The 21,567-nt window shown below is 43.0% G+C and overlaps 1 protein-coding gene across 1 annotated transcript in view; it reads right to left on the reverse strand.

Moving 5' to 3' along the window:
* Positions 1 to 21,567, reverse strand: part of ARV1 (ARV1 fatty acid homeostasis modulator) — a 50,567-nt gene that overhangs the window by 22,613 nt on the left and 6,387 nt on the right. Inside the window, 1 exon segment of the mRNA XM_077486394.1 lies at positions 12,848 to 12,970. Within this exon segment, the coding sequence (XP_077342520.1) occupies positions 12,848 to 12,961 (114 nt within the window). The 5' untranslated portion in view covers positions 12,962 to 12,970.

The raw sequence follows: 21,567 nt of genomic DNA on the forward strand, positions 1-21,567 counted from the left end.
TGAAAATAAATTCATGGTCATTATAGTTCATGATATGAATTAAAAAGTCGAATATAATACAAATCAATATATATATATATATATATATATATTTTTTTTAACTGCTTGCTGACCAGCCGCTATAGTTTTACTGTGGCAGAATGGCGCGGCTGGGTGAAACAACGTTACATTAAGTCGCTTCACCTTTTGGCCACTAGGGGGAGGCACGCGCACCCGCCCGCAGCCGGTGCGAGTGCCAGGAGTAAGCGCGATGACCGCCGGGCACCCACGATCACTCGTGACAGAATGATAACTGGGATCTGTGTGTGTAAAAACACAAATCCTGGTTCTTTCAGGGGAGTAGAGACAGATCGTGTGTTAATACTAAGCATGAACACCCATCTCTCTCTCCTAGACAGCCCCCCCCCCCCCCCTACAGTTAGAACACACCTAGTGTACACAGTTAACCCCATCCCTGCCAGTGACATTTATACAGTAATCAGTGTATTTTTATAGCACTGATCGCTGTAATTGTCAATGGTCCCAAAAAGTGTGTCAAAAGTGTCCAATTTGTCAGGCGCAATATCGCAGTCCCGATAAAAAACGAAACAAAAAAAAACAAAAAATTGCGCAAACCAATCAATATATGCTTATTGCGATAATTTATTATTATTATTATTATACAGGTTTTATATAGCGCCAACAGTTTGCTCAGCGCTTTACAACATGAACAAAAATATGTAGAAGAATACATTTTGGCCTAAACCGAGGAAAAAAACTTGCTTTTTAAAATAAAAATAAAATTGGGGCTATTATAACAAAAAGTACAAAATATTGTGCTTTTTTTCCCATAACTGTCGCTCTTTTTTTTTATAGTGCAAAAAAATAAATAAAGAGATGATACCACCAAAAGAAAGCTCCATTTGTGGGGAAAAAAAAAGAACATCAAATTTGTTTGGGTACAACGTCGCACGACCACACAATTGTCAGTTAAATCGACAGTGCCTTATCGCAAAAAACGGCCTGGTCATTGAGCAGCCAAATCTTCCGGGTTAAAGAACTGTCCATTTCGGTTTTCAGCCAAGTGCAACCTGAATTTTTGGTTTCGGCCCAGAATTTTCATTTCAGTGCACTAGGGCTGAAACAACTAATCGATTATGAGATTAATCGATTACTATTTTCATAATCAATTAATCGGCCAGGAACATAATGGGGTTAAAGAAAAAAAATTAGCCCTTTATAGTACAAAAATATAATCACTACTGTAAATATTACTTTCACTGTTCTACAGTAAAAAAAATTAACCCCTTCCAGTAGTGATTATCTGCTTTTTTTGTACTATAAAGGGCTAATTTTCGTTTTTTTAACCCCATTATGTTACCAAACGTCTTAGGCCTGGTTCACATCTATATGTTTATTGGTGCTTTTTGCAGAAACGCACTACAGTTCATTTACATGGTTTCCTATGGGACACGTTCATATCTGTGCTTTTTTCAGCCGCTGCATATTTGGAAAGGGTCAGGGACTTTTAACGCAAAATTGAGTTTTTTTGGTTCAATATACGACAATGGAGAAGATGCAGAAAAGAATGTAATGCGTTTTTGCAGCAATTTGTTTTTTTTTAATCTGCCCAAAAAAAAAAAAAAATGCAAAAAACGCAAATTGCCGTAAAAACACGTGCAAAAAAATCAAAACGTACAGCAAAAAGCACTGCAGAAACAGATCGAAAAGCAAAAACTGCATAGGTGTGTACCGAGCCTTATGCTGGCATCACGGATTAATTTTCAGGTGAGAATATTCAGATGAAAAATCTTTGTACGTTCGTAGAATGAAAGAATTTTGTTTGAAATTTTCACATAATTTCGTAACAAAAACCACATACACTGTCTGACAATTCCTTTGACCAGGAAGTTTTCTATTTCCAAATTTTCCCATCACTCTGGTTGAAAATGAATGTCAATTTGACCCACTTTTTTTTTTTTTAAAGTTTATTAACCGAAACAATAATCGGCCAACTAATCGATTATGAAAATAATCGTTAGTTGCAGCCCTACAGTGCACAACTAGTGATTATACCTCATTTATGAACACTCAGCAGTCACGTAAAGAAAACATCTTGGAGAATCCAAAACAACCAAAAACGTATCTGTAATCAATTGGTTGGGATATTTTCTATACAGGAAGGTCCCTATAGACATTGTAATTTTCATTGGATCCAGATAAATTAAAGGGGTTGTAAACCCTTGCGTTTTTTCACCTTAATGCATCCTATGCATTAGGTGAAAAAACTTCTGACAATGACCCCCCCCCCCCCCCATTTTACTCACCTCAGCCCATGGCAGAGACGCGCTCTACCTCTCTGCCCGTTGTCTTGGCTCTTGATTGGATAGATTGATAGCAGCGCAGTCATTGGCTCCCACTGCTGTCAATCAAATCCAATGATGTGGGCACCGGGGCCGAGTCCAGCATTCTGTGTCTATGGACGCAAAAGCCAGACTCAGGTGCGCACCCGCACGGTAACCCCCAGGGAGAGCGCTTCTCATAGGGGGTTTACCGATGCGAGGAGGAGCTGATAGTGCCGCAGGGGGGACCCAGAAAAGGAGGATCGGGGCCACTCTGTGCAAAACGAACTTCACAGTGGAGGTAAGTATGACATGTTTGTTATTTAGAAAAGGGGGTTTACAACCTCTTTAACTAGACTGAATGACACAAGCACAGCATACACTTGACAAATCTAATTAAAACTAACATGAAAAATCTTCTTTCATGTTGTAAGCTCTGCCTGTCTGCTGGTTATCTCTTTCCACAACTTTAGAAGCAGAGAACAGCACAACGATAATAAAAAGTTTCCAGCATGACTGATCATTGTCCCACTGTAGCAAGGGAATAAACTGGATTGCTTGTATTAACATTCTGTAATAGAAAAGCTTTGGAAATTCATTACAGCTGGTAACAATTCCCAGTACTTCCTCCCATGTGACAGTGCTTGGGTTAAGCAACCAATCATTGAGCCCGAGCACTGCCACGTGACTGGGGGAGTGATCTCCCCACTTCCCATAGGGTCCAACATCAGCTGACACTAGGGATTTTAATGTCAGTTGCAATAAGGGCTGAAGCAACAGGTGAGCGTTGGCAAAGTGAGTATCACGGGTTTGGCCCTTAACCCTTTGAGGACCATAAGATTACCGTAATCAATATGAAAATTATATTTTTTTTCTATTTAAGAATGTATTTGAACAATAAATAAAACCTTTTCCATACTTGAGTCATTTTTGGGGGAGGAATTCTGACAACCATTTGTTGATAAGAACTAATATTTTGACTCAACCCAAAAAAATTTAATAAGGATTTTAAGGATTCTTAATCAGATGATACAGGCAATTAAAAACATGGGACAAATAGGTCCCTTGGTCCTCAAAGGGTTGACAGATACACTATTTCTTTGCCCTGAATTAGCAAGTGATAATCATATAGAAAATCTGCAGTGAGGAAAGAAAGTGGGCTACAATTGCATACACCTCCTTCAGAAAACTCTGGTTTTCTAGCAGTCATGTAGATCCAACAGCTTAACTGCCAGGCAACCTGCATGTTTATTAGGATAACGGCCTCATTTTGCTTTAAATATAGCTTCCTTTAACATTTAAAGTTATAAATAAACTATGTTTTTTAGGCACTTTCACCAGCCAATGCATTATTCACCCACTATGCAGCTTCTTTATCTATACATCTATGCCTATAAGTGCCATAATTGCTGCCCCAGGTTTCCTGTTTCATGGGAGCTCCTTACTCTTGAAGCTTTCTATGGGGCCTCCCTTGCATACAGGCACTGGAGTTGTGTCTCCCTACACTGCAGCTCTACAAAAAAAAAAAACAATCAGCTTCCAGTTGTATTTTCAAAGCTTTAGGCCCCTTTCACACAGGGCGGATCAGTAATGATCCGTCCCGTGATGATCCGCTCGCTCAGCGGGGATCGCTCCGTTGTCCCCGCTGAGCCGGCGGCGGACAGGGCAGTCTCCGCACACTGTGCAGGGACCGCTCTGTCAGCTCTCCGCTCTCCTCTATAGGGATCGGATGAGCACGGACCATCTGTCCGTGTTCATCCGATCCCCTCTGCAGACGGATAGAAAAATAGGATTTTCCTCCGTCTGCAGAATCGGACAGTAGCGGAGGCGGACAATAGCGGGTGTCTGCGGATGTCTGCGGAATTATAGGGATGCATGTATGCCCGTATTTCATCCGCAAGCGGATGGATGAAATACGGACATATCGTCCGCATGTGTGAAAGGGGCCTAAATGAACAAGCTGAAGTTAAAAGCTGACTGCCTACCATGCACAGGTGCCCCAGATTCTGAGGGCTCCAGTTTTAGTAAATCTCCCCCTATGTTCCACTTTAAGCTAGTGCCATGACTGCTGCCCCAGGTTTCCTGTTTCAGGGTGGCTCCTTTCTCTTGCAGCATTCTATGGAGCCACCTTTGCATGCAGAGACTGGAATTGTGCCTCTCTGCACTGTGTTCATCAAAAGAAAATGCACAGTTCCAGCCCCATATATAAGGATAGCAAGTAACTCCGTTGATCCTCTTTTCCTCCCCTCTCCCTTCTCCAAGCTGACAGATTGGCTCAAGGGTAAGCTGTCCACTGTTAACTCTTTTCTGTGAAGACCAGAAGTTCAGGGGGAACAGTGCTGAGAAAATAGAAGCCAACAGCATTGAAAGTTGTAAACTGCAAGTGCTGGGGTAGAAATTTTAACAAACAGAGAAGTTTTAATACTAATGTAACCTTTAAGAGGACCTGAACTGTGGTAGCTCTGCTCAAATATTGACTGTAGGCTCCCAGATGATTTTTACCCATTACTAAGTTACTATTACTAAGTATCTACTAGTTACTGGAGGCAGACACCTTGGAAGAGAATCGGGGCTTTGCTTCCTCATGTCAGTGCTGCCCTCCGCATGACAGAGACTAGTAGTCAGAGACAATAGTGCCTTAAATGAACACACAAAGCATATATACACCTATGAGGCTGCAGGCAAAGGAAATCCACTGGTATATTTTATTTTTTTTTTTAGGAGAAATTCCATGCAAAAGGTACATTATTTCAGGGCACTGCAAACAACAACCCTCTAAACCCCAACTTCAATACTAACCCTTTATCTAATAGATAACCACAAATAACCCCTAGAATACCATACTTATGTTCGTGAGGACTAAAGTGGATGTAAACCCTCACATATACCCAGTGAAGTAAACAGCCTCGGAGACTCTGTTGTCTCATATACACAGAGATGAGACAAATCATATCCCTACATAAGTTTTACATGTATATCTGCTGTCTTCAAAGACCAAGAAAAATAACAAACAAAATGATATAAACACACGCCCTAAAGAGTTATACTACAAATATTTATTCACTGAAAATAAGCAAGATACAAATAACACCAATACTAAATGTCCTATGGATCCAACATAATAGTTGTGCACACTATTTTTAATATGGATATAGGGGTGGAGCACTACCGTTTGGATACCACCAAATTATTATATAGTTAATTTATTTTTGGGCAATTTCTTACTTAAAAAAAAAAAATTGTAACTATTATCTTTAAAATCATATTATGTATTAGTAGCCCAGTTGTAAACTCTCTATTCTTTGTTATGGTGGTGGAAATGGCAGTATTGTCAAGTCAGGTAGGCGTCCCGATCCATGCACTGTAATAGATCATGATGTGGTCGACATATGTGCATCGATACTAGTGTGCACACCATAGTTGATTGATTGTGGGAGAACCCATGCTATTCCTCACAGTTTTTTCCATACTGCCTTTGATATGGGTATATGTGCTATTATAGTCCTCCCCATGTTAACGTTTTGAATCCAATCTGGATGGGATTGGCACATGTGTGTGATAAGTTAATTCACCTATACTCCTGATGGGATTCCCCCCCCCCCCCCTTTGTCCCCCATGCAGTTGGTTTTCTGCATTGTTATGTGGGAAGACTATTGCACTTTAGACGTAATTGATTTACTGTCCCACTGATACCTAAAACATAAGTATCGGATAATAACATTGGATTTTTTTTTCTTTACTAGGGAATGCATTGATCTGCATAGGTAGATCCGTTTGGTATTACCTGGTTATATACAATTGATGCGATTTTGGGACTAGGTGCAGAACTCTGTGGGTATGCATGCAGGATGAGCATGTACCCATTGAAATGGATATATGTACCCACCGATCTAGATGTATCTCTGATTGAGGTTATGTGGATGAATGTGAGGTGATCGGAATGTGTATGTGGATCACTTGTGTCTGCTGGTATTTGATTCAATTGACTCTGCGTTTGCATTTACTCCACAATTGGATCGGCTCTCAGGGGTTTCCATCCGTTAGCCGATCTGTTAACCCATTGTTCTTTAGTGATTGTTTTCTTGGGAGCATGCATCTGCCCACTGACTTAATTGAATTCCATGTTTCAAACTTTCTGTCTCATAGCTGCATATAGACTAGTATTGCTACATGTCTTTGCTGTTTCAATTTAATGGATACACATTTGCAATTATTTTTATTGCATCTTTTCCTGTCAGTCTCTCTTGCTCCTTCTATCAGTGTGATGTAAGTTTATTAGCTAGACTAACCTGATTTATTTTCAAGATGAATATGGCATTATAATCCAGGAACTCTGATGTTGATTTGTGGGTTGTCATTCCCCATGCTCTATTGATTATGATACTAACATTACCTTAACTACCGTTGGTTTGTTGACGGACTGGTTTATATGTATGTGTTAATGTGCATTTATACTTATGTTTGTAGGGCAGCACTCCGGTACATGAAACATTTAGAATATTTTGATCATCACACTATTCACTGTGTTTTGATGGATGGGATGCATCCGTTTTTAATTTCACATAATTAGAGGTGGGTTGCGTCCCCTTATTTAAACAGGTGACGACTGACAAATCCCCAAGCTCTCATGAAGTTCCGCAAATCAAGGAATGAAACATGTATTCTTTTAGCTCTTTATGCTGGGACGGACACCTCCGTTTTTTGCCCCTTTAACCCGAGCTAACACCCTATGATGGGCTTGAAGGACTGGGCTGGAATCTGATGAACCTGATGATACATCAATTTTGAATCTATCAGCATGATTGATCTCAAGATGAAATCGAATGGATTATTTAATTCTGGAGAACAGACACTGTGACTATGGGTTATATTACTTTATTGGTTCATCAAACAGCCCGATACATATTGACAATCTACCTTGGATGAGGAATCCCTATTTTTACCACAGATGAACGATCATTATCTAGAGATCTATGGCCATCACATATAGACCAAAAGATTGAACTTTACCCTATATTGGAGAGTTCTCTGTGTGATCCAGTATCAGTAAGTAGCCGCTATGTAATATTATTACAACTGCTTGGATGATATACCTACATGCTGTGGGAACCTTGGAATATGGTTACACTGACCTTGCCTGTGAGATCACTCTTATTTGTGTTCCATACCTGGCAAGGTCAGAACTGAACTACTTAGTGATCCACCCATCTTCAATCAGTATTTGTTACTGTCTAACCACTTATTTGTCATTTATGAAGATTATACAGCAGGACATTTTACACATTTGAGGATACAAATAAAGAGATTTTTTCTCTGTGAGGGGAGCATTTTTCTCTCCCACATTTTTTCATTCTCTGGACTGCCTGTTATTTTAGTATGCTCTCTTTTTATGAGTATTCCATCCCTGGCTGACTGCGTGACTTTTGGTGGTTTGATTTTATCCTTTATCCCTGGTCGCTGGGACTGTATTATTTCAAAAGTGAAACAGTATGAAACATTTCTGTGGTTATGGAATCACACTGTTCCTTTTGGGAATCATCCAGCTCAGCCTTTTGCCCTAGGTGGCTTGGGGTATTTTTAGGTTCTTATAAGGGTGTATTATATTGGGGGAGGGAGGGATCAACCCACTGCATATATATCCTTTATCATCTTTAAAGATATATTTTTGAATCAATTTTTGGGGAAATGTTTGTACTATTAGTAGTTTACCCTATTTAGGGTTTTTACTAGGGATTTAGGGAATTTAGTATTGGTGTTATTTGTATTTTGCATTTTCGGTGAATAAATATTTGTAGTAGAACTCTTTAGGGTGTGAGTTTATAGCATTCCGTTTATTATTTTTCTTGGTCCTTGCTAGTTAGTTTGACAACACCCCCCGCGATATATGCGGCGAGTGTTCTACTCTTTGATTATAGGCCGGATTCCCTTGTGTCTACATTTGTTGTATCTGCTGTCTTCAGCTTTCTAGACTCTTTAGAAAATGGACATCATGTTAGAAATTTTTCTTCCTCTTCCAGCAGTGGGTGAGGAGTCTTGGCATACACTAAGTGTGAGCTGATTGGAGGAAAGGGACACACCCCCTCCACATAGGAAGGAAGGAAGGAACACGCAGAGCTGTGCTGAATAGACAAGATCCCTTCTAAGCTATCTCTATGCACCCACCCCCACACAAATTCCCAGCTGTTTTTTAGGGCGTTGGAGATATATACAGTGGATATAACAAGTTTACACACACACACGTTAAAATGTCAGGTTTCTGTGATGTTAAAAAAAAATAAAAATCAGAAAAAGAAATACATTTCAGAACTTTTTCCACCTTTAATGTGACCTATAAACTGTACAACTCAGTTAAACAACAAACTGAAATCTTTTAGGTGGAGGGAGTACACCCTTAAACTAATACTTTATTGAAGCACCTTTTGATTTTATTACAGTACTCAGTCTTTTTGGGTATGAGTCTATCAACATGGCACATCTTGACTTGGCAATATTTGCCCACTCTTCTTTGTAAAAACACTTAAAATCTGACAGACTGCGAAGGCATCTCCTGTGCACAGCCCTCTTCAGATCACCCCACAGATTTTCAATCAGTTTATGTTCTGGGCCCCGGCTGGGCCATTCCAAAACTTTAATCTCCTTCTGGTGAAGCCATTCCATTGTTGATTTTGATGTATGCTTTGGATCATTGTCATGCTTAAAGATGAAGTTCCTCCTCAGGCTTCTGCTAGAAAGCTGAACATGAAGGTTTTTTTGCCAATATTGACTGGTATTTGGAACTGTTCATAAATCCTTCTACCTTGACTAAGGTCCATTTTCCAGCTGAAGAAAAACAGCCCCAAAAGAATGATGCTGCCACCACCAAGTTTCACTGTGAGTATGGTGTTCTTTTGGTGATGTGCAGTGTTGTTTTTGTGCCAAACATATCTTCTGGAATTATGGGCAAAAAGTTCAACCTTGGTTTCATCAGACCAGAACACATTTTCCCCACATGCTTTTGGGAGACTTCAGATGTGTTTTTGCAAAATTTAGCCAGGCTTGGATATTTCTCTTTGTAAGAAAAGGCTTCCGTCTTGCCACTCTACAGCGCAGATATATGAAGAGTACAGGAGATTGTTGTCATATGTATCACACAGCCAGTACTTGCCGTATATTCCTGCAGCTCCATTAATGCTCCTGTAGGCCTCTGGGCAGCCTCCATGACCAGTTTTCTTCTTGTCTTTTCGAGAATTTGAGGGATTTTCAGTTCTTGGCAATGTCACTGTTGTGCCATATTTTCTCCACTTGATGATGACTGTCTTCACTTTGTGCTATGGTATATCTAATGCTTTGGAAATTCTTTTGTACCCTTCTCCTGACTGATACATTTTAACAATGAGATCCCTCGGATGCTTTGGAAGCTCTCTGTGGACCATGGCTTTTGCTGTAGGATGAGACTAAGAAAATGTCAGGAAAGACTTCAAATGATGCCAGGTGTGTACTGACTCCTAATTAACATGTGATTGCTTAATTCTGAACACAGCTACATCCCCAGTTATAATAGGGTGTGCACACTTATGCAACCATATTATTATTATTTTTTTATCTCTCCCCCCTTAAAAGATTTTAGTTTGTTTTTCAATTGAGTTATACAGTTTATAAATCACATTAAAAAGGTGGGAAAAGTTCTGAAATGATTTATCTTTAATTTTTTTACATCACTGAAACTTGACATTTTAACAGGGGTGTGTAGAATTTGTATATCCACTATAAGTAAACACTACAGATATATGTGCCTAGGTCAGATTTCATGAATGGAGTTTACATCCACTTTAAAGTGCATGTAAGCCCTCACATATACCCAGTGAAGTGAACAGCCTCAGATGATACACGGCGATGAAACAAATCTCCCTACATAAGTTTTACTTGCATATATCTGCTGTCTTCAGCTTTCTATATTCTTTAAAATGTGCAAATCAGGTTAGAGATGTTTTCTACCAGTTCAGCAATGGGAAGTCTTGGCATACACTGTGTGACAGATGATTGGAGGAAAGGCACACACCCCCGTTCCACATAGGGAGAGGAAGGAAGGAATGTACAGAGCTGTGCTGTGAATAGACCAGCTCTCTGCTAATCTATTTATAGCACCCACACCAACACAAATTTCAGATGGGTTTTATCTTGGTTGTCGGAGAACTTGTCAGAAGTTGCGTTGATAACAGAAGAACAAAGCAGCAGAAAGACAGGGGACTTAGGGCTTTGGAGAAAGATACACAAAACACTACAGATATACAGTGCCTTGCGAAAGTATTCGGCCCCCTTGAACTTTTCAACCTTTTGCCACATTTCAGGCTTCAAACAAAGATATAAAATTTTTATTTTTTGTGAAGAATCACCAACAAGTTGGACACAATTGTGAAATGGAACGAAATCTATTGGATTTTTGAAACTTTTTTTACTAATAAAAAAATGAAAAGTGGGGCGTGCAAAATTATTCGGCCCCCTTGCATTAATACTTTGTAGAGCCATCTTTTGCTGCGATTACAGCTGCAAGTCGCTTGGGGTATGTCTCTATCAGTTTTGCACATCGAGAGACTGAAATTCTTGCCCATTCTTCCTTGCAAAACAGCTCGAGCTCAGTGAGGTTGGATGGAGAGCGTTTGTGAACAGCAGTTTTCAGCTCTTTCTACAGATTCTCGATTGGATTCAGGTCTGGACTTTGACTTGGCCATTCTAACACCTGGATACGTTTATTTGTGAACCATTCCTTTGTAGATTTTGCTGTATGTTTGGGATCATTGTCTTGTTGGAAGATAAATCTCCGTCCCAGTTTCAGGTCTTTTGCAGACTCCAACAGGTTTTCATCCAGAATGGTCCTGTATTTGGCTGCATCCATCTTCCCCTCAATTTTAACCATCTTCCCTGTCCCTGCTGAAGAAAAAGCAGGCCCAAACCATGATGCTGCCACCACCATGTTTAACAGTGGGGATGGTGTGTTGAGGGTGATGAGCTGTGTTGCTTTTACGCCAAACATATCGTTTTGCATTGTGGGCAAAAAGTTCGATTTTGGTTTCATCTGACCAGAGCACCTTCTTCCACATGTTTGGTGTGTCTCCCAGGTGGCTTGTGGCAAACTTTAGAAGAGACTTTTTATGGATATCTTTGAGAAATGGCTTTCTTCTTTCCACTCTTCCATAAAGGCCAGATTTGTGCAGTGTACGACTGATTGTTGTCCTATGGACAGACTCTCCCACCTCAGCTGTAGTTCTCTGCAGTTCATCCAGAGTGATCATGGGCCTCTTGGCTGCATCTCTGATCAGTCTTCTCCTTGTCTGAGCTGAAAGTTTAGAGAGATGGCCAGGTCTTGGTAGCTTTGCAGTGGTCTGATACTCCTTCCATTTCAAAATGATCGCTTGCACAGTGCTCCTTGGGATGTTTAAAGCTTGGGAAATCTTTTTGTATCCAAATCCGGCTTTAAACTTCTCCACAACAGTATTACGGACCTGCCTGGTGTGTTCCTTGGTCTTCATGATGCTCTCTGCGCTTTCAACAGAACCCTGAGACTATCACAGAGCAGGTGCATTTATACAGAGACTTGATTACACACAGGTGGATTCTATTTATCACCATCAGTCATTTAGGACAACATTGGATCATTCAGAGATCCTCGCTGAACTTCTGGAGTGAGTTTGCTGCACTGAAAGTAAAGGGGCCGAATAATTTTGCACGCACCACTTTTCAGTTTTTTATTTGCTAAAAAAGTTTAAAATATCCAATAGATTTCATTCCACTTCACAATTGTGTCCCACTTGTTGGTGATTCTTCGCAAAAAAATAAAATTTTATATCTTTATGTTTGAAGCCTGAAATGTGGCAAAAGGTTAAAAATTTCAAGGGGGCCAAATACTTTCGCAAGCCACTGTATGTGCTTAGGTCAAATTTCATGAATAAGGTTTACATCCACTTTAAGATCTAACTTCTTTTACTCACAACACTGCAAGCTACTGATTCATAAACTCAGTGCTGTGCATCAAATGGTGAACACAAGATAAAAAGCCACCTATATATTGCTGAAACTTTTTCAACCCAGAAAAAGAACGTTCTAACGCCATGTACATGCAACCGGACTTTGACCGACTGAATTCCGTCTGACTTTGACAGACTTCCATCGAATCAGACTTGTCTACACACAATCAAACCAAAGTCTAACAGATTCGACCGTGATGACATACGACCAGACTAAAATAAGAAAGTTCACAGCCAGTAGCCAATAGCTGCCCTAGCGTCGGTTTTCGTCTGTCGGACTAGCATACAAACGGATTTTTCGACCGGACTCGAGTCCGTCGGAAAGATTTGAAACATGCTCTAAATCTAAAGTCGGTCTGATTTTTCGACAGCAAAGGTCCGATGAAGCCCACACACGGTTGAATTGTCCAACAAATTCGTTCAGTCGGTCCTTTGCTGACAAAAAGTCTGGCCGTGTGTACACGGCATAACAGTTCACAAAGTTCATACATTGCTACATTTATTCAATGCCTCAACCAAACTTACACAGATAGTGATCTTCAGTACTCCATGTTTGTAATCTCTGTACAGTTCATTGGACTTCTCATTGCATTCAATGCAGCGATATACTGGCTTCTTATCTTCATGCTTTGCATACATAATGCTGCACTGTAATCACAGGATACATGTCAACAAATTACCAATAGTATATTATGTAATACCTTCAAATACTAAAAGAAACAAATTGCACACATTTACATACTACAGCTGTGTAGTCAATAGTAGAAATATGCAGGAAATATATTCATTTGGAGACAAAGCCCTTGTCGGAGTTTCCGTCGGAATGTGTCCGATCGGAGCGTTTTGTCGGATATTCCGACTGTGTGTGGTCTGCATTGGACTGTTTCCGTCAGAATATCCATCGGACCAACTTTTCCAACTTGCCGGAAATATTTTCCGACAAAATGCTCCGCTCGGACATACTCTGATCATGTGTAGAGAATTCCGATCGGACAAAGTGCCACGCATGCTCAGATCAAATTCCTACACCAAAGCTATTGGCTACTAGCGTGAACATAGTCCCATCGTAACGAAATAACGTCATCACGTCGGATTTTCCGACAACTTTGTCCGACCGTGTGTATACAACAGTTTCGGACAAAATCCATCAGACAAAATCCGACGGACAAAATCCGACTGATTTGGTTGTCGGAATCTCCGACCGTGTGTACAAGGGCTAAGTCATCAATGAGCAATTTGCTAAAGTTGGTATGGACAGTAAATAAAATGGTTGACTAATTATACCTGCAGCACTTTTTAAACCTTTCACCAATGCTCACATCCCCACTTGTGTCTTTGCCCTGCCTTTTCAATGTACTCGTACTGGATACATTTGCATCCTTCTCAGGACTTAAAGTTAATCAAGCCAAGTCTGTGGCTAAGGTTCAAAACCCAGTCGCCCTCCCTCAGCATCTTCCTGCTGAGAAAGTCCGCTACCTGGTTTTGTTCCCCCCTTCAAAATGTACCGCCAAAAAGGGATAGAACGTTTCGACCCACCTGAGGATGGATTATGCTAGGACCCACAAGGACCTGCTCCTGGTACCCCCTTTCCGGTTGATATAGGCCAACGGACCCGCATGTGCTGTCCCTGGTGTTCTCTCTGAAAGGCTCTGAGTGCCAAGGCTATTGCCCTCAGTTCCCTCCAATTTGTGGACTTCTTTACATCCCCTCTCCCCGAAGTACTTTGTACCATCCCGGAATCTAGGTGCATCTCCCAACCTGTGCCGCTCGTATCGGTCGTGACCGTCCTGGAGACTGCTGGACCCATTCCAGGCCCTGTGAAAGATTGAACACCTTTCTCCACCGCCAAAGGGATCTCTTGAACTGACTCGGCAGAGATATCAGAGAGTTCAGGGACCCTGGACTGTGGTCCCAAACCCTCAGGATAAAAAGTTGTAGAGGGTGAAAATGCAGTTCTGCCCACTGTACTCCCGGAGAGTGGATGTCAGTAAGCCCAAAGCTGACATAGCTTTTCTTACTGAGACCTGATGGCTGTCCTGAAGCAACAACATTGCTTTGTCCACCTTCTGGATCTTCTCTAAGGGAAGGAAAACCTTTTGCTTTGTTTAATCTAACACGTAGCCCAGGAAGGTGACCTTTTGGGATGGAACCAAACTGGATTTTTCCAAGTTCAAGAGCCACCCCAAGTTTTCTAGGATGTCTCTTGCTACCTCTAGATCCTGGAACAACTGCTGTGGGGAAGAGGCGTAGAACAGGAGTAAAACAGGAGTAGAACGTCCAAGTATGCGACTACCAAGATACCTCTGAGCCACAGGAAGACCAGGACCGCCACCATAACTTTGGTGAAGATGCGGCGGGGGGGGGGGGGGGGGATAGTCCAAAGGGGAGTGCCCTGAACTGTAAATGGAATGTCCCTTCCCTGGTTTTTACCGCCAGCCTGAGAAACCTCTGGTAGCCCTCTGCAACTGGGATGTGCAGATAGGCGTCCTTCAAATCTATCAATGCCACAAAGCAGTTTGGGGGAAGAAGCACCTTCACCGAGTAGACAGAGTCCATCCAGAATCTCCTGAACTTTCCTGAAGGGTTTGCGGACCACAAAGATCTGGGAATAGAAGCCTTCGCCGGTCTATTCTGCTGGGACTTGTACCACCACCTCCTGTTCCGCAAACTCCTGTAGGGAGGATAGAAGAGCCGACGATTTTTCTACGCATTTTGGCAGCTCAGTGACAAGAAGTCTGTGTGGAGGAGGTTCTGAGAACTCCAGCCGGTATCCTCTTCTTATGATCCCTAACACAAACTGGTTGGAGGTGATCATCTCGCACTGTGGGACGAAGGCCACCCAATCTTCCTCCCACAGTGGTTAACCCATAATTGGCTTTTCTTGGGCTGTTCATGAGGGTGAAAAATGACCCCCCCACGCCCCTTGCCCTTCTACCACCAATCCTTCTTCTGCCGTTCAGCTTTTGGGGCTTCATTCTTTTTCTGAGGACAAGACTTTCTTTTTGTGTGTTATCCAAACTTCCTTTTAATGTGAAAGACCTTTTTCTTGTCGGCCTCCAACCCAGGTCCAAACAAAAGATCCCGTGAGTGGAATCCCACAGAGTTTAACCTTAGACACGCGGACTCCCTGCCATGTCTTAAGCCATAAGGTCCTTTGTGCTGAGTTGGTCAAAACTGAGGACCTCGCAGACATGCGCACTGATTCGGCTGAAGCATCCGCAATATATGCAACCCCCTTGAGTAGCATGCCCCCACTTCAATATGCGCCTTAATCTGAGTAAGCCAATATTCCATGTTGCGGGCCACCACTGTGACTGCCATGGCAGGCTTAAGGTTTCCCTGCGATGAGTCCCAGGACTTCAAGAGCAAGTCCATACTTCTGTCTATGGGGTCTGAGAGTGCCTCCCTGTCCTCGAAGGCCAGGTTCCGTGTGCCTGGAAACCTGTGAAAAAGCTGCGTCTATTCTAGGATGTTTATTCCAGACTAGAGCCGCCTCTTCTTCAAAGGGAAACCTTTGTTTCAAAGCCCTTGAAAAAAGCCCTCAGGATCTTGCCATTCCTTCTTGTTGGCTTAGACCAAAACATTATGGACCGGGAACACCCTCCTTTTCTATACCCCCAGACCCCTGTACATCTGGTAATGGAACGACGATAACGCCTTCTTTTCCTCTTGTATTCCCAAAGTGGTGTGGATAGCTCCTAAGAGATCCTCCACTTCATCAAGGGAAAGTTTATAATAAAAGGTTCTTCTGGATTCCCTATCCACTCCCTCTCCATCTGACTCCGCCTGGGAGTCTGAAGCGGCGCTGTCTGGTTCCTCCTCAATTTCCTCTCTGGAGTCCCTGGTCTCTCTCCACTAACAGAGGAAGTATCCACTGGACTAGGTGTAGCACTCTGCTGCGCTGGTGGAGGATTGCTCGGGGGCTGCGGCAACTGGAAATTAGAAAAGAGTGCCTTGAACGAATGAAAGGTGCTTGACGGACGCCGCCAGGTCCCTACCGTTTTGCCACTTGCTCTCTTACTAACCCCTCAATGAACTCCTTACAGAGCACCTTGGTCCAGGAATCCCCCATGGTGACTCTGCATGGAGGGACATTTCTTCTTGGAACCATGAGACAACATGTTTTTGTCTTTGGCTTTCTGAATCACAGAAAGAGCAGCCATAAAATGTTTAAACCCACCAGCGCTGCCACCAGGAGTGCCCCCCCCCCCAGGACCAACCACCACCAGGATCCCAGATGCACTCCCCTTAGCCACGGACCAGCAGGAAGGGAAAACACCCATGGAGCAAATGGGAATAGGTAAGGGAACACCACCCCAGGGTTCCTCTTACCTTTAGGGGCTGGTGCTGTTCTATCCAGGAGCTGTCCATGAAGCCTCTGCCTCCGACATGTCCCGCTGAGGATAGATGGTTGAACGTGCCTCTGATAGCTGTCTGCACAGAGAACAAACAGGCTGCACCAACTGAGGGCTCGGTCCGTTCTCGTAAGCCGAGTCTGGAACCGGAAGTAGTGCCCGCCCCCACCGGAACTGACGTAAGCTGTCTTCCGGCCCGGCCTCTAGCTCCAGCACTGGCTGCATTGCAGGGGGGGCCATGCACACCTCCCACAGTGCCCCCTTGGGTGGAAGATAAGCGGACCTCCCCAGTCTTCCCCCTTCCCCAGGAGAAGCTGTGGTGCGCTGAATGCTGCCAACCTGGGCACCCTAGCCACCAGGCAGCACATTAGAGAGAGACCACCATCTCCCCCTTATCAGGTAACGTCCGACCTCAGACTCCTTGGCTGTTCAGCCCCGACTCCTTAACAATATCTCCCCTCCGGAGGAAACACCATAACTGAGGGGCTAGCGGGAGGGTGAGGTTTAAATCTTGAAATGAAAGGCGGTGTTTCCTGAGAGGGGAGGGGCCAGTGTCTCTCTATGGCGGCTGTCCTGAAAGATGAACGGGTGAAAAATTAATGTGGCTAGAATTTTGCATTGCAGTCAAATCAGACACGATTATGCACTGAAGTCAACAGGGGGCGTTTTTGCACTGAAGTCAATGGGACGCGATTCTGCATTTGAAGTCAATGGGACGCGATTCTGCATTTGAAGTCAATGGGACGCGATTCTGCATTTGAAGTCAATGAGACGCAGCATGCCATTATAAGCACCCTTTTTTCTATTGGCAAAATGCCAATAGCCTTATTTTACACAGGTTAGTCAGCATAGTTGTTGGGGGTGGGAGGATTTTAAGGCTAATTCGTTTTAGGCTGGAATTCTATTTCAAAGGGCCTGCAACTACAGTAGGTCAGTGAGGGCTTGGTTTAACCACTTAAGGACCACTCCACGTATATACACTGCGGCAGGGTGGCCCTTAAGTGCAAAATCATGTACCTGTACATGATTTCTGCCATCGGCTTTGGGGCAAACATCGCCGGAGCCACGCTCCCGCTGCGTTTGGACACAGCAGGAGCCAATTAGTGGGTCCAGTGGCCACCGGCCACCTGCGATTATTCCCTGGAGAGACAGAACGGCGGTCTGCCTGTTAGACAGGAAGAGAGAAATCTGTGGTCCTGCTAATCAGGAACACAGATGTGTCCCTTCCTCAAGTCAGTCCAGCCCCCCACACAGCAAGAAAGCACACTCAGGGAACACATTTAACCCTTTGATTGTCCCTGATGTTAGCCCTGCCAGTGTCATTATTACAGCGTCAGTGCATTTTTTTTTTTTTTAGCACTGATCACTTTAATGGTGTCACTAGTCCCCAAAAAGTGTCACTTAGTGTCAGATTTGTCTGTCGCAGTCCCGCTAAAAATCATTGACCATCGCCATTACCAGTAAAAGAAATAAACAGTCCATAAATCCATCCCAGAGTTTGTAGACACGATAACTTTTTCCCAAACCAATCAATATACGCTTATTGGGATTTACAAAAAAAAACGTGTAGCAGAATATAAATTGCCCTAAACTGATGAAGAAAATTGATCTTTTACATTTTTTAATTGGACGCATTTTATAGCAGAAAGTACTTTTTTATTTTATTTTTTGCAAAATTCTTGGTCTTTTTTTGTTTATAGAGCAAAAAATAAAACCGCAGAGCTGATATAATACCACCAAAAGAAATCTCTATTTGTGGGGGAAAAAAGAAAATTAAAGAAATTAAAGTGACACATTGCCGTATGACAAAAAACGGCCTACTCAGGAAGGGAGTAAAACATTCCAGAGCTGAAGTGGTTAAAGATTGGTATATTAAAAAAAAAAGCATTTAGGCTCTGCCCTGCCAGAAAAGAAAGTGGGGTAAAATAGTTCTGTGAAGACATGGCCAGGACAAAAAAACAACAAAAAAAAAAAAAACTTATGGGGGGGAAAAAAAGAAAGGTGGGAGAAAAGTTTACAATTCGGACTTTTAGTAGTCCATTATGCGTCACTTACCTGACACAGGAGCCAGCAAAGTCACCGCTGTCCCCTTGTGTACGGAGTCTCCATCTTCTCGGTGGGTCTCGCTGCTCCGGCGCGGTCATTCAACGAAGCCGTAATGACGTCACTCCCGCGCATGCGCACGGGAGCCGCCACTCGCGGCATATCACCGTTGACAGCGGCACGCTCAGTGCGCCTGCGCCGTAGACAGCGGTGCCTGTGTTTTGGCAAATATCTCCTAAACCGTGTAGGTTTAGGAGATATTTCTTGGACCTACAGGTAAGCCTTAATCTAGGCTTACCTGTAGGTCAAAGTGGTTTGTAAGGGTTTACAACCACTTTAAGCTCTTTTACTGCATTTTAAGAACGTACTTTAAATGTAAAAGTGTAAGCACAAGGGCACTTTAAGTGAAGAACTGACAAAAGTTAACAATAAATCTGAATGTCATTGCAAAACCTTCCCCAAGTGAAAGGCAGATTAGTTTGTGCAAAATAGGTGCCTACATGTTGCTTCGTGACAAACTGTTTAACCACTTTCTGACCGGACCAATTTGCTGGTCAAAGACCAGACCACTTTTTGCGATTCGGCACTGCGTCGCTTTAACTGACAATTGCGCGGTTGTGCGACGTGGCTCCCAAACAAAATTGACGCCCTTTTTTTCCCACAAATAGAGCTTTCTTTTGGTGGTATTTGATCACCCCTGCGGTTTTTATTTTTTGCGCTATAAACAAAAATAGAGCGACAATTTTGAAAAAAACGCATTATTTTTTTACTTTTTGTTATAATAAATATCCCCCAAAAATATATAAAAAAACTTTTTTTTCCCTCAGTTTAGGCCGATACGTATTCTTCTACATATTTTTGGTAAAAAAAAAAAATATCGCAATAAGCGGTTATTGATTGGTTTGCGCAAAAGTTATAGCGTTTACAAAATAGGGATAGTTTTATAGCATTTTTATTAATAATTTTTTATTATTTTTTTTTACTAGTAATGGCGGCGATCAACGATTTTTATTGTGACTGCGACATTGTGGGGGACCCATCGGACATTTTTGACACATTTTTGGGACCATTGTCATTTATACAGTAATCACTGCTATATAAATGCAGTGATTCCTGTGTAAATGACACTGGCAGTGAAGGGGTTAACCAGTGGGTGGCAGTGTAGGGGTTAAGTGTTCCTAGGGATGTGTTACTAACTGTGGGGGGTTGGGCTTTCATTTAGTGAACACTGATCTCTGCTCCAATCACATGGAGCAGAGATCAGCGTCACTAGTTGCTAGGCAGAATGGAGAAATGTTGTTTACAACGGCACTTCTCCATTCGGCCGCTCCGTGAGACGATCGCAGGGATGCCCGCGGCGATCGAGTCCGCGGGTCCCGCGACCGGACTCACGGGGGTCCCGACCAGCGCGGGAGCGTGCCGCCGGCGGCGCGCTCCCGATGGCAGGGCGGCAAATTTAAAGGGACGTACATGTACACCCATTTGCCTGCCCGTGCCATTCTGTCGACGTACATCGTCGTGCGCTGGTCGGCAAGTGGTTAAAGGTGTAAAGGTTCAGAGTTTAAAAAAAATAAAAAAAATAGGATTTTTGTACTCCCCGTAAAATCCTTTTCTCTGAAACTCATTGACGGACACAGCGCCTTTAAATCTTGACCTTAGGGTTATATCGCCACCTTCAGGAGAGGACTAGGCAGAACATGTAAAACATGTTAAAAAAAACAACAAAACTCCACAGCACCGCCCAGGGGGCGGTCCCTCTGGCTATAACCCCTCGCTCTGCTTGCTGTAGCTCAGTTCGTCAAAAAGCAGTACAAACATAAATAGGAGGGGTGGGTGCTGTGTCAGTCAATGAACTTCAGAGAAAAGGATTTTACGGTGAGTACAAAAATCCTATTTTTTCTTTCGTTCATTGACGGACTTGGCTCCTTTAAATCTGGAGCTTAGGGACGTCCGCAAGCAGTGTCAAAAAAACGAGGGGTGGAAACAGCAATAAATAATTTCCCCCACAACAAAGAGGAACTCCTCCACAGAGGAGTTGCCAACTTAAAACGGCCCCCAGCAAAATCTGCAGCCAACTTATGCATCCGAAGATGCGTTCACAACAACCTTGTAACTTAAATGAAAGTGTGAATTGCAACTTTACACAGCCGCCTGCAAAACCTTGTGGCCAAAGCAAGCATCCGAAGATGCGCTCACGTTAACTTTGTAAAATTTTGTGAAAGTGAACGGATGACCAAGTTGCCGTCTTACACACCTGGGAGACAGACGCTTGATGTCGGAAAGCCCAGGAGGTTCCAATCGCCCTGGTGGAATGTGCCATGACAGGAAAGGGGGGCACCTGCCCCTTTAAGGCATAAGCCTGAACCAAGATCTGTCTGATCCACCGAGAGATGGTTGACGAGACCGCCAGACCCTTTTTCGGACCAGCCACCGATACAGAGAGAGTCTGACCTCAGGAAAGGAGCCATAGCAGATAGATACACCGTAGAGCCCGAACCACGTCCAGGTAATGTAAGGCAACTTCCTTTGTATGTGTCGGCTTAGGACATATGGATGGCAGCACGATGTACTCATTTAGATGAAAAGCCAAAGCCACCTTCGGAAGAAAAGAGGGCTGCAGACGTAGCACCACCTTATCCTTGGGGAGAACCAGGTAGGGAGACAAGGCAGAAACTCTCCTGGCAGATGTAATTGCCACTAGAAAGACTACTTTCTGAGAGAGAGTCAACAAGGGAATCTCCCTAATATTTTCAAACAGCGGTTTATGAAGAACTGATAGCACCAGATTCAGATCCCACGGAGGCAGCGGTGGTCGAACCGGAGGGGCCACGTGTGGAACCCCTTGCA

The sequence above is a fragment of the Lithobates pipiens genome, unplaced genomic scaffold (assembly GCF_037356315.1).
Source record: "Lithobates pipiens isolate NorthernLeopardFrog02 unplaced genomic scaffold, aLitPip1_a1.2 Scaffold_18, whole genome shotgun sequence".
Taxonomy (NCBI): Eukaryota; Metazoa; Chordata; class Amphibia; order Anura; family Ranidae; genus Lithobates; species Lithobates pipiens.